This window comes from Melospiza georgiana, chromosome 5, assembly GCF_028018845.1.
Source record: "Melospiza georgiana isolate bMelGeo1 chromosome 5, bMelGeo1.pri, whole genome shotgun sequence".
Taxonomy (NCBI): Eukaryota; Metazoa; Chordata; class Aves; order Passeriformes; family Passerellidae; genus Melospiza; species Melospiza georgiana.
In genome coordinates, this window is record NC_080434.1 from 56,921,672 (window position 1) to 56,933,757 (window position 12,086).

The following is a 12,086-nucleotide window of genomic DNA, read 5'->3' on the forward strand; positions in this document are numbered from 1 at the left end:
AAAATCTCAGAAGAGTAAATGACTAGCATGTGTTACACAATGTAAGCTGTGAAGAAGATTTGAGGGAATGTGAAATTTAGAAGCTTTCTGTGCATATCTTTATGCTAAAATAGATACTGATCTGCAGTGTTTTCTTAGTTTTAAGTGTTGCTTGTAAGAATAAATACAAGCAGAGTTACCAGATGGTAACTTTGATTTACTGAGAGCAAAAGGCTTTGTAGCCTTTTTTTTTTTTATTTGGTCTTGTTCAGGATGGAGGAATTGCTGAACAGGATATAATAGGGTGACAGAGGGATTGCTGTTCTCCTCTTTGGCATTCCCAGGGGCTGAGGTACCTGCTGGAAGCAGGGCTGGAGCTGCCCCTGCATTGCCTGTTGGTGCTCAGGGAGGGCTGCAGGCTCCCAGCACAGAGAGGATGCTCAGGGGCTGCAGGGGTGCAGTGCCTGCACTGCTGGGGGCCCTAAATAGGCATTAAAAGGAGTTCTGGGAAGGTTCTTATCAGTCCACTGCATGGTTCAGATTAGGAAGGCACAAAGCACTGCACCTGGTGACTTCAGCAAGGATAATATTAATAATGTTAAAGGATAATATTAATAATGTCAGTTAGCCATTCTGCCTTTGCAGCCTTGCTGGTCTAAGCAGGTCACCTTGAAAATGAAGACACTGAAGTGCATGAAAGCTGTAGCCAAATTTTTGAGAAATGTGTCCTAATTTTCAGCTACACTACATCTGACAAATGTTCCTTGACCTTATTTGCTACTTAAGTGGTGGGAAACTTTGCATTTACCTCAGTGGGCAGAAGGTCAAGTCTCTTGGGCCTCTTTTCCTGGAGGCCTTGTACTCTGCAGGCAGGAGATGGGTGCCAGAACCTCTGAAATCAGGGCTTTGAGCTTTTGAATGAGGAATTCATAAGTGGGAGGGTCAGTTTGTAAAACACTGAATCTCAGTGACTTGTGTTCAGTATAAAGTGTTGTTTTAGCATAGAACACTGAACCCAGATAATCTATTTTACATATTTGTCCTGTAAGCAGTTCTTTTCTACATTGACTGTGCTCTAATAGTTGATTTTTCTAATTTGAGAAATACAGCTAGAAATTCACATGTGATTAAAAAGCTGTTGAAAAAATTTTCTAGCCTCTTAAAATAAACACATACAAAAATAGTGGAGGAAAAACCCAACTCCATTAAATCTCCAGGCTAGAAAGAATAAATCACAGTGGTCCTAAGTACTCATAGAGGGCTAAAGACTTTGGGTTTGTTTTTTTAGACTCTATCTTAAGTGAATTTTCTCTTTGAGTGAGCACTGAACATATGTTCAGATGTTCTGCATGAGAAGGTGTTTTCCTTGGTCCCTGAGGATAGGGATGCATGGACCTGTGAAATTCAGCAGTCTCATACTGATCTTATGGTCACCTAAGCCACCAAGGTGTGTATGTGTAGCATTTCTAAAATCCAAAAGTTGGAGATTAAAGATTAAGAAAAGGGAAATATTAGCACAGTACTTGCCACGATTTGAAGTAAGAAAAAATTGTTGCTTCCATTCTTTGGGATTTTTTAACTTTTATTTACAATCATACCTAGCTGAAGTGCTCCTGTTTCAAGGAACCTTTCAAGACCTGGTCAGCATTCAACTGTGTGGATTGTACTCAGGAAAAAAGGTGATTATTAGCCTGATAAACCTTGCTCTTGCATGACAAGATTAAATAGGGCTGTTTGGTTTTTGCCTTTGATATATTTGCCTGTGTTAGCAAAGAAGCCAGGCAAACTGGCAGTTAACAAAATAACCACCTGAAGTGTAGTGGACACCCATCTCTGGATTTCATTTGAATTGATCACCTTGTTTCAGTGATCCCTCAAGGTTTTCCACTGTTAGCAACATCTGTGTTCAAAGTTTGCTTTGGCCAAAATCTGCTTCATGTTGTGTTTTTCCTTGTCCCTACATCTGACATGGTGCAAACATTTGCATATTTTAGCACAAACTCATCACACTTTAAAGCCATAATAAATGAGGAAAAAAGCAAAATTAAAGTTTTGCCAGGATGACAAATAATCCTAGGGGTGAAGGAGCAAATAGATCCTTCTTTTTAAACTACTTCTTTTCTGTTGCAGCATTTCCTTGTACTTTTTCATGCTTTCTTAAGCTCTCATATGTCCATGTAGTTTCTCAGGTGTGCTCATTTGCTTCCATCCTCATGCTCTTTTAACATTTGCATGCTCTCTCCTCTTGCCATCTCATGCATCCTTGTGCTCTCCTTTTTATTATTTTCCTCATCTGACCACCCAGCTTGTGCACATAACCAGTGATGATTTGGTGCCTTGGAGAGGTGATCAGGGAGTTTGTGTGTAGGACAAGGAACCTGCATCTGGGTGATGTGGTTTAGGGGTTACAATGGTGGTGCTGGGTTGATGGTTAGACTCGATGATCTTAGAGGTCTCTTCCAGCCCTGATGGTTGTGGTTCTGTAATGCTGTGTCTTGTCTGCCCAAGAGTGGAGTTGGCTTTCTGGTGAGTTGGTTATGGGTGTTAAGTATCTGACCCAGCCAGGGTGGATGGTGTGATGTGGGAGTTTGCATTGTGCTGGCTTTAAATTTGAGGGTGCTTCTAACGTCCTACAATCCCTGGATCCAAGATGGTGAATAATACTACTGTGGCCCAAAGTGAGTGCCCTTTACAGAGACTGCTGATTCAGGCAGGAAATGTTTCAGTTGTCAAGGATCCCTCTGCCAGCTATTTCAGAAAAGAAGGCCTTCATACATTTGAGGTTTTGCATACTTTATTTTCTAGCTGTTTGAGGAAACCTTTGAAACTTCAGCTTTTAAAAAGGTAGCAGGCTTTTTCTTTTCTTTTTTTCCCCTCCTTTTTTTTTGTTTTCTTAGTCTAGACTAAATTCTGACAGCACAGCTCTTTGTATTGGCTGTCCCTTCATTTGAGATACTGTAATACTGCTCCTCTTTTATTTGCCATTTGTCCTTTTGATTTATGTTTCTCTTTGTTGCAAGCTTCTTTGTTGTTTCTTCCAGATTATTCTCCTCAGGGACTTCTGTATCAGTGTGACTGAACATTGCTTGCAGCCATGCCAGATTGTGCTGTGATCTTATTGGATTTCACAAACCAAGGTTAGGCCAGGTCAGAACTTGGTTGAAATAATGTAGACTACAAGATTTTCTGCTAGCCACTGGGAGCACACACAACAAAAGCCTGACCCAGATGTTGGATCAGTCAGCTCAGGCTGGCCATGCTGACTGTGCTGGGTGTGGTACTAATGCCGAGTTCTGACCTGTTCTGGCTGGTAGGATTTCACAGCTTTTTTTCTTAGAGAAGAGTACTGTAGTTAATTCTGACCCATTCCAAATCCTTTAATTCTCTATTTGGATTACACTGGAATTCAGTTGAAGATTATATTCTCTGATCTTCTTTTCCCTGTACTGTTGCATGATGATTGCCCTTGAAACTTGCTGTGCTGTTCAAAAAGCTGCATTTGTGTGCTGGATGAAATAATTACAAAATTCTCTGCTTTGCTAATCTTCTGAAGCAAAAAAAACCCCAAAACAAACAAACAAACAACCAAACCAAAACAAACCACGGTTTTCAGATTGAAGGTTCCAGAAAAGTAGAGATTTTTAGTAAAAAAACCACATGAAAATTACAGTTGAGCTGTTCTTAGAATTACTTGAAGTTTCTGACCAAAAGACTGTATGAGGATGTGTAAGTATGTACAGAGTTAGCTTCACTGAGTGCATATGAGGTGGAAAATAGCATGCTGTTACACTTGAGTGCCCCAAAATGATAGAAAGATTGAATATATAGGTAAGGCTTTTCTAATTTATTGTAGAGGTATTTGGGCCTGTTGGTGTTCTGTATGGTTTTTAATAGCTTATTCCTTTAAATAAAACTGTGAGAGGCTAGAAGGTGAACATAGAAAAGTATGTAATGGTGAAATAAAGGCCAAAATTAACTTGGGTTATGTGTACCAACCTTGTTTCATCCCTGCTCTCAGCCTAGGGAGGGCTGCTGGAGGGTTCATTTGCCTGCATCTATGTTGGAACAATACTCACGAAGTAGTGGAAAGAACAGTACAGCCAGCTTGATTTACCTTGATGTGCCCAGGTGTAATGATGTACCATTAACAGCATAGACATTAAGAACATTTAAGCAGTGAAAATTGTGAATCTGGAGAGGAATTAGTGAGGTGTGAAAGGGCAGGGGTGACTCGGTGTCAGTAAATGAAATACTTCACAGGCTGGATCAGGAAAAGCTTTTTGTCAGTTTAAGCTGTAAAGTAGTGTGATGTCTTTCTGTGTAGAGTAATGTGGTTTCTTTCTGTGAATATGTAAAATAAGTTTCAGGATTCAGATCTGTAATGCATTTTGCATACTGGGACAATTTGCTGTGGCTGGATGTGGACCAGATAATCAGGTATTTATGCCCCTGGAGTATTGTCATCTTTTGAAAGTTTTGGGTCTGCTTTTCTCAGTCAGCACCTGTATATTGAGGGAAAATACTGAATATCTTGACTTTTAAATCTGAGTTTTTATACATTTCTGCATAGACAAAATGGAAAATTTTAAATTGGAGTAGGAAGATTTATGTTCTATAAAAGATGGGATTTACAGTTTGATTGTAAGTATTTGGCATGGAAGTTACCCATAATTATTCTTAATAGGTAAATTATCTCTGTCTCTGATAATCCTAATTCTCGGTGCAAAGCTTGGCGCTGCCAGCAGAGATATGGAAGGTGTAGTGTGGGAGAAGGCTGGAAGGAGTCTTTCATCTCTGCCATCCTTTGCCAAGGGCTTACTGTACATGCAAATTCATCAGCTTTTCTATTGTGGTGCATTTATATATCCTGGAGATGCTGAAATCTGGGAATTAATTGCTCTGTGTGCTCAGGGGGCCACTCTGCAGTGGGAGAATCTGCAGGATTGGGACAGCAGTGGCTGATGTTGCTGCAGCATTCATAAATACTTGGGGCAGTGTCCTGCAGAAGCGTATGAAGAGCTTTGTTGATTGATTCTGTCCTTACCTCCTCTGTTTTAGGAAAAGCCAGCCTGGCAAACCCTTTGTAAGACAACAGCAATGACTGATGTTCACCTGCTGAACAGATATGCTGGATGTGTTTGGGGGGGTGGTGAGGTGGTGGTGGCTGTGCAGGAGACAGATAGATGTTGTTTTCAGCTGTTATTTACAGGATCAATAAAACTGATTTTCCAATTCAAGGATAATTTTTACCAACAAGCTACGGAGCCTATAAGGTCATAATATTGGATCTGCTCTTTTTCAGAACAACTTAATTTAAAAATGATAGGTAGTTTCCAGCTTAGGATTAGTTTTTCTAATAGAAAGGAGAGATGTATCTGGAAGATACCTTGGAAGGGGGTGAGAATTTTGCCACAGAACAATATTGTTGCACACTGCCCACAGTCCTTTTCTTTGAACAGTAATCATTTAACTGTGCATGATATTTTAATGACAAATGCAATATAATAAGAAAATGCAGAGCTGTTTTATTACAATCCTGGTTCAGTTACTATGTGCAAATACTGCTGTGGGTAGTGATTTTACTGGGCAGTGACAGATGCCCTCTGTAAAGTGCAATATATTTTATGACCACTGCCACTGTAGAGAAGAATATTTTGTGAAGTTGTGGAATTATCCCAGGCCAATAGCAAATGTATTCACACATATATGTCCAATTGCAATTCATTCCTCTTCCACTTTATCTTATTCGTTTATGACCTGTTGAGAAAGTCTCATGTACATGGCTCATACATATGCACATATTTTACACTGCATTTCTCCCTCTGCGTTTCTCCTTCTTGCCCATTGCACACTTAATATAAGGCACAGTTTAAAAAGAGTAGCAGCATGAGGCTTCTGCAGTTGTGCCTGTGTGACTGGGGTGAGATACAGCTTTGAATGAGTAAAATCATGCAGCTGTCATTTTATAAGCAGGTGACCACAATTACATCAGTATGAATTCTGCAGGGTAAGAAGAAAATAGCAAGAAGTGTTCTTCCATTGAAAGCAGTCTGAATGAAATTTACATGCCAGAAAAGTTGATTAGAATTTTAGGTTTTAGAAAACAACCCTTTTTATTATTGACATCAAACTCAACCCATTGCAAACCCCAGAGCATCATGAAACATAACCAGAGTCTCTGTCCTTTTCCCATACTTTGGTAAATCTCGGGCTTTTGTAGTTATTATCTATTAAATATGCAGTCTTTTGAAATCCACAGAAAAATCAAATGCCATTACCTTTGAGAAGCTTTGGGTTCAGACCAAAAATACTCTAAATTTTCATGTGCCATTTTTCTCAAAGTCTACACATCCATTTATGATCCCATTTTCTCCTTTATATATTGGAGTAGTGGAGGAAAAAAGACGGAGGAATGTTGGTTTGATTTAGAAGAATTTGATGGTGAATATTTGTTTAAAAAATGAAAAGATATCTTTCTTTACTGTGATTGGAGCAAAGTTTTCCTTTTTTAGATGGTAAATAGTTTATAATGTTTGAGTAAGAATCTGGCTTTTGGATGGCTGTGTAGCTGATGAGAGCTACTGGCAACAGACACTTTGTAACACTAAACTGCTAGTTTATTAAAAGAATAATAGGAACAGATGTTTTCAATTCATAAAATGTATCAAGTAAATGGTACATCCACTTGTTATTTCAATTCCTTTGAATTTCTGTGAACTCATTTGGGCTAGGTTCTCAAAAGAGCTTAGCCCACTGTCACTTCATTGTTCTCCCCATAAACTGATGGATGATGAACGTGTTTGGGAGCTGCAGCTTTTTATGCCTAAAGGGGAGCTCCTGTCTACTGACACTTCTAAAATCTGGCCCATGTTTCTGATGAGTGAATACTGATCATTGTAGAGGATTCATACATGCAGTCTCTGAGTAATAGCCTGCATTTGCCTGTGATTGTATATATGATGGTTTCTTAATTTACTATTGCACTAGGCATTTTAATTCAAATTATGCTAATAGTGTAGGATTAACTGTGGATTATGATTCTAACATGTACTGTCATTCAAACAGAAGAACCAGTTCTTTAGCTGCTACAGCCTCTTCTCCCTCTCATCCTCATGTGTAGTAATTTGTGCTCAAGACTGGCCTCAGGTTTTGATGAAGTTTCTTGTTTAAGCTGATGATATTGCTTAGGGAAGGCAGTTGTTGAAAATCAGGAAAAGAGAGACTGAGATTCTTTTTGTCTTCTGATGACACATTTTTATGGTGCTGAAATGATTTTTTGAAAACAGTGATTAGAATGGGCTCTTGCCAGCCCTGCACAGTGAACAGTTCTGGTTTTGCCTTCACTCCTCAGTGGTAGGACAGGCTGCACGTACTTTGCTTTTGCACTTTTGACTCCAATACATATTTGAGAAAACTGTTGCTAGGGGTTTATATTAAAATCACCAGAAAGCTCATAGAATAAATAAAACATGCAAGAGAACTGATGTTATATTGGTCCTTGCTAGAGCATATAGTAGGAGGCCAATTCTGTTCCTTGCCAGGACTGAAAAAAAAGCTTTATAGCCACCCAAGATGGCTCTTCTTGGAGCATAACCTCTCCAGAGAGCTTCTCCTCCCCCAAACTGCAGATGTGCTGGAAACACAAATTTGCCTCTTTAATGTTTGCGCTTGTTTCATTAGATTGTAATGGCATGCAGCCTGTTTGCATTAGTGAATTCATCAGTATTCCTTCAAATCCCTCATTTGTTGCATTTTTTGTGGAGTGCCTGATATTTCTAGTGACTTTGTGTTGTAGCAGCAGTCTAAAATCTGCCTTTTTTTTCTTTCTTCCTCCAGCTGATATTATTTCTACAGTTGAGTTCAACCACACTGGAGAACTGCTGGCTACTGGTGACAAGGGGGGCCGAGTGGTTATATTCCAAAGGGAGCCTGAGGTATGTGGGTCACCAGTGTCATCCTCAATAGTCTGAAAAGCCTGGCTTAAATTTTTAACCAGTCTAAAACCTAAACCTTAATTTTTAGCACTTTATTTAACTGACTTTACTTGTTTATAATCTCAAGATTTATTAAAACAGTGTCACCTGTTCAGAGAGGAAGTGAAATAGGGTAAGGATTTTTAACTCGTAAGTTTGCTGTCCCAAACAAAAATGCTACAAAGCTCCAAAATTCTCATATAAGAAAAAAGAAGATTATTTTTGTTTTACTTTTGCCTTGTTTTAATAGCTTTTTCCTGATGATGGAACCCTATTCTATTTAAAACAATACCTTCACTTACATGTTCCACTTGTAAATTCCATTCACCTGCAGTATTTTGTGTAGAATTCTTTCCCGAATAGCTGATATTTCATCAAAATTCTAATATTAAGTGTTTCAATACTCACAGGAAATTTCATTCTTGCTGAAACATATCTGTCAATCTCATGTTTTAAATGAGAAATTAAAATAAATTTCCAATATTCTTTATAAAGTTGTTTATACACCTTTCCTAAGAGATGAAGATATATTGCTGTCATAAACAATGTTTCTGTTGTTCTTATTCCCCACAGAGTAAAAATGAGCCTTACAATCAGGGGGAGTACAATGTTTACAGCACTTTCCAGAGCCATGAACCTGAATTTGATTATTTGAAGAGTTTGGAGATAGAGGAAAAAATAAACAAGATCAAGTGGTTACCACAGCAAAATGCAGCTCATTCACTTCTATCAACAAACGGTGAGATTAATGAGAGTATGCAGGACATAGCAGTATTTGCAGTATTTGCTCTGTGTGTTTTAGTGCTGATGTATATATTTGCTCATTTTAGTCTACTGTTTTAGTAATTTCCTCTTTCAGAGTTTACCAAGACTGTCATACTGCCTCTGATGTCTGTTGTTTGTGTATTTTATTCATAGAATCATGAGGTTTTTCCAGTTGAATATTCATAGACATTTAAAGAGCTGTCCATTTTTCTATCAATATGCAGTGCTGTGCTGAAATAGATCATGTGACAAAGGCATCACTTTACTCAGCAGCTTGTGTTTCATGGGAAATTTAGAATTTTTTCTGCTGTATTTGTCATAATTTTTATTATTTGCAGATGCGTAGATGAAGGTTGGTGAGAGAGATTAATTTATTTTTCTTTTTATTCATTATCATCAGAATAGTTTATTTCAATTATAAAAAGGTACACAAATCTTAGGAAGACAGAAGGAATAATACTAGGGTATTGACTCATATTTCTGACATGTGTAAAGCCTATTGATGAAAAAAGGCAGTATTATTACCAAGAGGGAATAATCAGATATGAAGTAAGGGGAAAAAAACTGAATGTAACCTAACATGAATAGGTGTCATTTAGGAAGCATTTAGACACCCACAAACTTCATTATTGCAGATGATGCATGACACAAAATACCACAAAAATGGTTTTAAATTTTAGATCTAATGGTAATCAGAAAAGAAATTTTTTTGTTCTAGAAGTTTGAGTGTAATTGGGAGTTGCTGATGACAAATAGGGAAATCTTATCTTTGGGAACTGACACAATGTAAAGGATTGCTCTGCATTAAAATATATAGCATTAAATAATGTTTACATTAATTCAAAGTAGATGATCGTTTTTTAGGATTTTGTAGTTTGTTTTACCTGAAGTTGCCTTTGATTTTTTGGGGTCACGTTTACTTATTCAAAATGAAATACACCTGTTACAGAGAGGTGATTTATGCTAATTTAATGACTAGTCACTTTATGAAGTTTATTTCTACTCTTCCCCCTTGGTTAAAATATCCCTCACCCCTTCAGATAACTAAGAACAGCTTCTTCTGAGTGTGTGATACAAAAGCAGATTACTGAAAGTGAACCTTTCCCTTTTTATTTTAAAGTTTGTTTTTAGAAGCACAGAGGAATACAGCAGAATCCTCATATTTTCAGCTTTTGCAGTTATAGATGATAGATTACTACATGAGTTTTCTGGTTTGTACTGTCATGAGAGGGGAGAAAGGAAGAAATAACCAGTCTTAGTGCTGCTGTGGTTAATCCAGTTTCCACCAACAATGAGCAAGCCTAGGACCTGGAAAAATACTTTGGCTTCTGCTTCCCTCTCTTAATTTGGAGCATCTCAGCAGATCCCTTCATGGTGAGGAGAACAGAAATGGTTCCACTGCTACAAGCCTTGGATTTTGGCTTTGAATTGCAAAACATTTGCATGTGCCAGGGAGGATTCCAAGCTTTCTGGCACAGCAGGGTTGAAGTATCAAGATTCACCTCCTGGCATATTCTTAAAGATGGTTTTAGCTTCAGGGTGCAGACAGCCCACGTTGAATTATTCACTGTCTCACAGATTAGCTGGGAGAAGCCTTTGACAATATATATCAATTCCATGCCTATAAAAAGGGATAATAATATGTTTCCTAACTTGAAGGCACTACCTGTCACACATGCTCATATTGGACAGATTGTAGAAATATCTTGAGTACTGTTTTTTGCTTACTAAATTCCAAGCCTGCTATTTTAATGCAATTTTTGATATTTTGCTCTCTGATAATTTAGGATGTAATGCATGATTTTTACAGAAAAATGGGAGTTGTGAAACAGCAACCTTTCCATGTGCTCAGGCAGACAGTGCCCACTGAATGTGCTGGAAGGAGCATGAGGGGAGAGTCAGTCTAAATCTGACCCTCAGTAAATGAGACTTGGCAGGTCTGCACCTGCCCAAATCTGTTTCTCTCAATCTGAGGAGGACTTTTGTCTGAAGTTTCTGCACAGGTCACCTCCCTCAGAGACAGTCTTGGTTCCCTTCCAGTTCGCGTTATCAGCTAAGCTTTGATTGTGGCATCTTAATTAATGGAGACAGAAGGGAATCACCAAGGCTTTCAAATCCCACTGTGGATTTACAGTGCTTGCAGTTAGCAAATTTGTAGTTTTCACTGTAAAATGAATTGATTTTGTAGTATAATAGTAACAACTTATTATGATTCATTGGTATCTTCTGTACCAGAATATATTTGGCCACTTTCAGTGTGAGCTACATAAGGTGGATCAGAATTTACACAGATTATTTCATCTGAGGATTTCAGGCTGCTTACCAGACATTAATTAATTTTAACTTCACAACACCCTTGAGACTGAATGCTTAACCTTACAGAAATGTTTCTGGTTTTTCTGTATTTTGCAAAATATAAGCATACTTAAAACTTCTAAGGAGTATTTAAATTCCAGAGGTAGATAAAGGAGAAGGAACCCAATACATGATAACCTTACCTGCTAATAAAACAGTTTTCACTCGGGAAAGAGGTAGATTTATTAATAGGGATCAAATCTAACAATGGAAATTTTTTTTTGTTTTTTATTATAATTCATTTTACAGTTGCTGTATTTATAATTTTTTACTTGATAACAGGAATGCACTATTTACATGTAATAAAATATCCAAGGGCATGACATGACCTATGTATATTTTTAATAATTAATTACCATGATATACAACATAAATTATATTTATTCAGTATTTAAAAAGAGCTTTTTAGTTGCAGTTTGAACTAACCTCTTGTTCTCTAGATTGACTGTAATTGTATTGTGATTTTTTTTTGCTTGCATATTAGCATATCAATATCATTAAGAGACATAATAGCAAAAAATGAGGGATTGATGGAGGGATTGATTTTGAAACAAAGAAAGTTCAAAGTTAAAAGTTGCCACAGAAATGTAAATCACTTCATGTTTTTCATATATCCTATCTTTAAAGTGGTTTGTACAAGCATTTAGAAGTAGTATTTGGATCAGTCACACTGGGGAAATTATTATGCTCTGCTATGTACTTGGGGGAAGAAAGGTAAATGAAGAAAGTGGGATGAAATCAGAAACGATGCAGGAACTGAGGTTAATAAATCTGTGCTGGCAGCTGAAGGGCAGAAGCTTTGGAAAGACTTTTGCTGCTGCACAAGCAGATGAGTGAAGCAGCCATTAGAATCTCATGGACAGATATTTTGCAGAAGAGTTGGCATTGATTTTTGAATCCAAGAAGCTTTAGGATTGGCAGGTAGGAGCACAACCACAGTGGGAGTGGACAATCAGCATTAGGAAATCTGGAGCTTCAGCTTGTACAAAAAAAACCCCATAGACAACTGCAATT

General features: G+C 37.8%; 1 protein-coding gene across 7 annotated transcripts in view; it reads left to right on the plus strand.

Moving 5' to 3' along the window:
• Nucleotides 1-12,086, plus strand: part of PPP2R2C (protein phosphatase 2 regulatory subunit Bgamma) — a 131,836-nt gene that overhangs the window by 70,738 nt on the left and 49,012 nt on the right. For all 7 annotated transcript variants that reach the window (XM_058023982.1, XM_058023984.1, XM_058023988.1 and 4 more), the window contains 2 exons: nt 7,816-7,913; nt 8,526-8,691. In XM_058023982.1, coding sequence (XP_057879965.1) covers nt 7,816-7,913; nt 8,526-8,691 — 264 coding nt within the window. The remainder of the gene's footprint in view (nt 1-7,815; nt 7,914-8,525; nt 8,692-12,086) is intronic.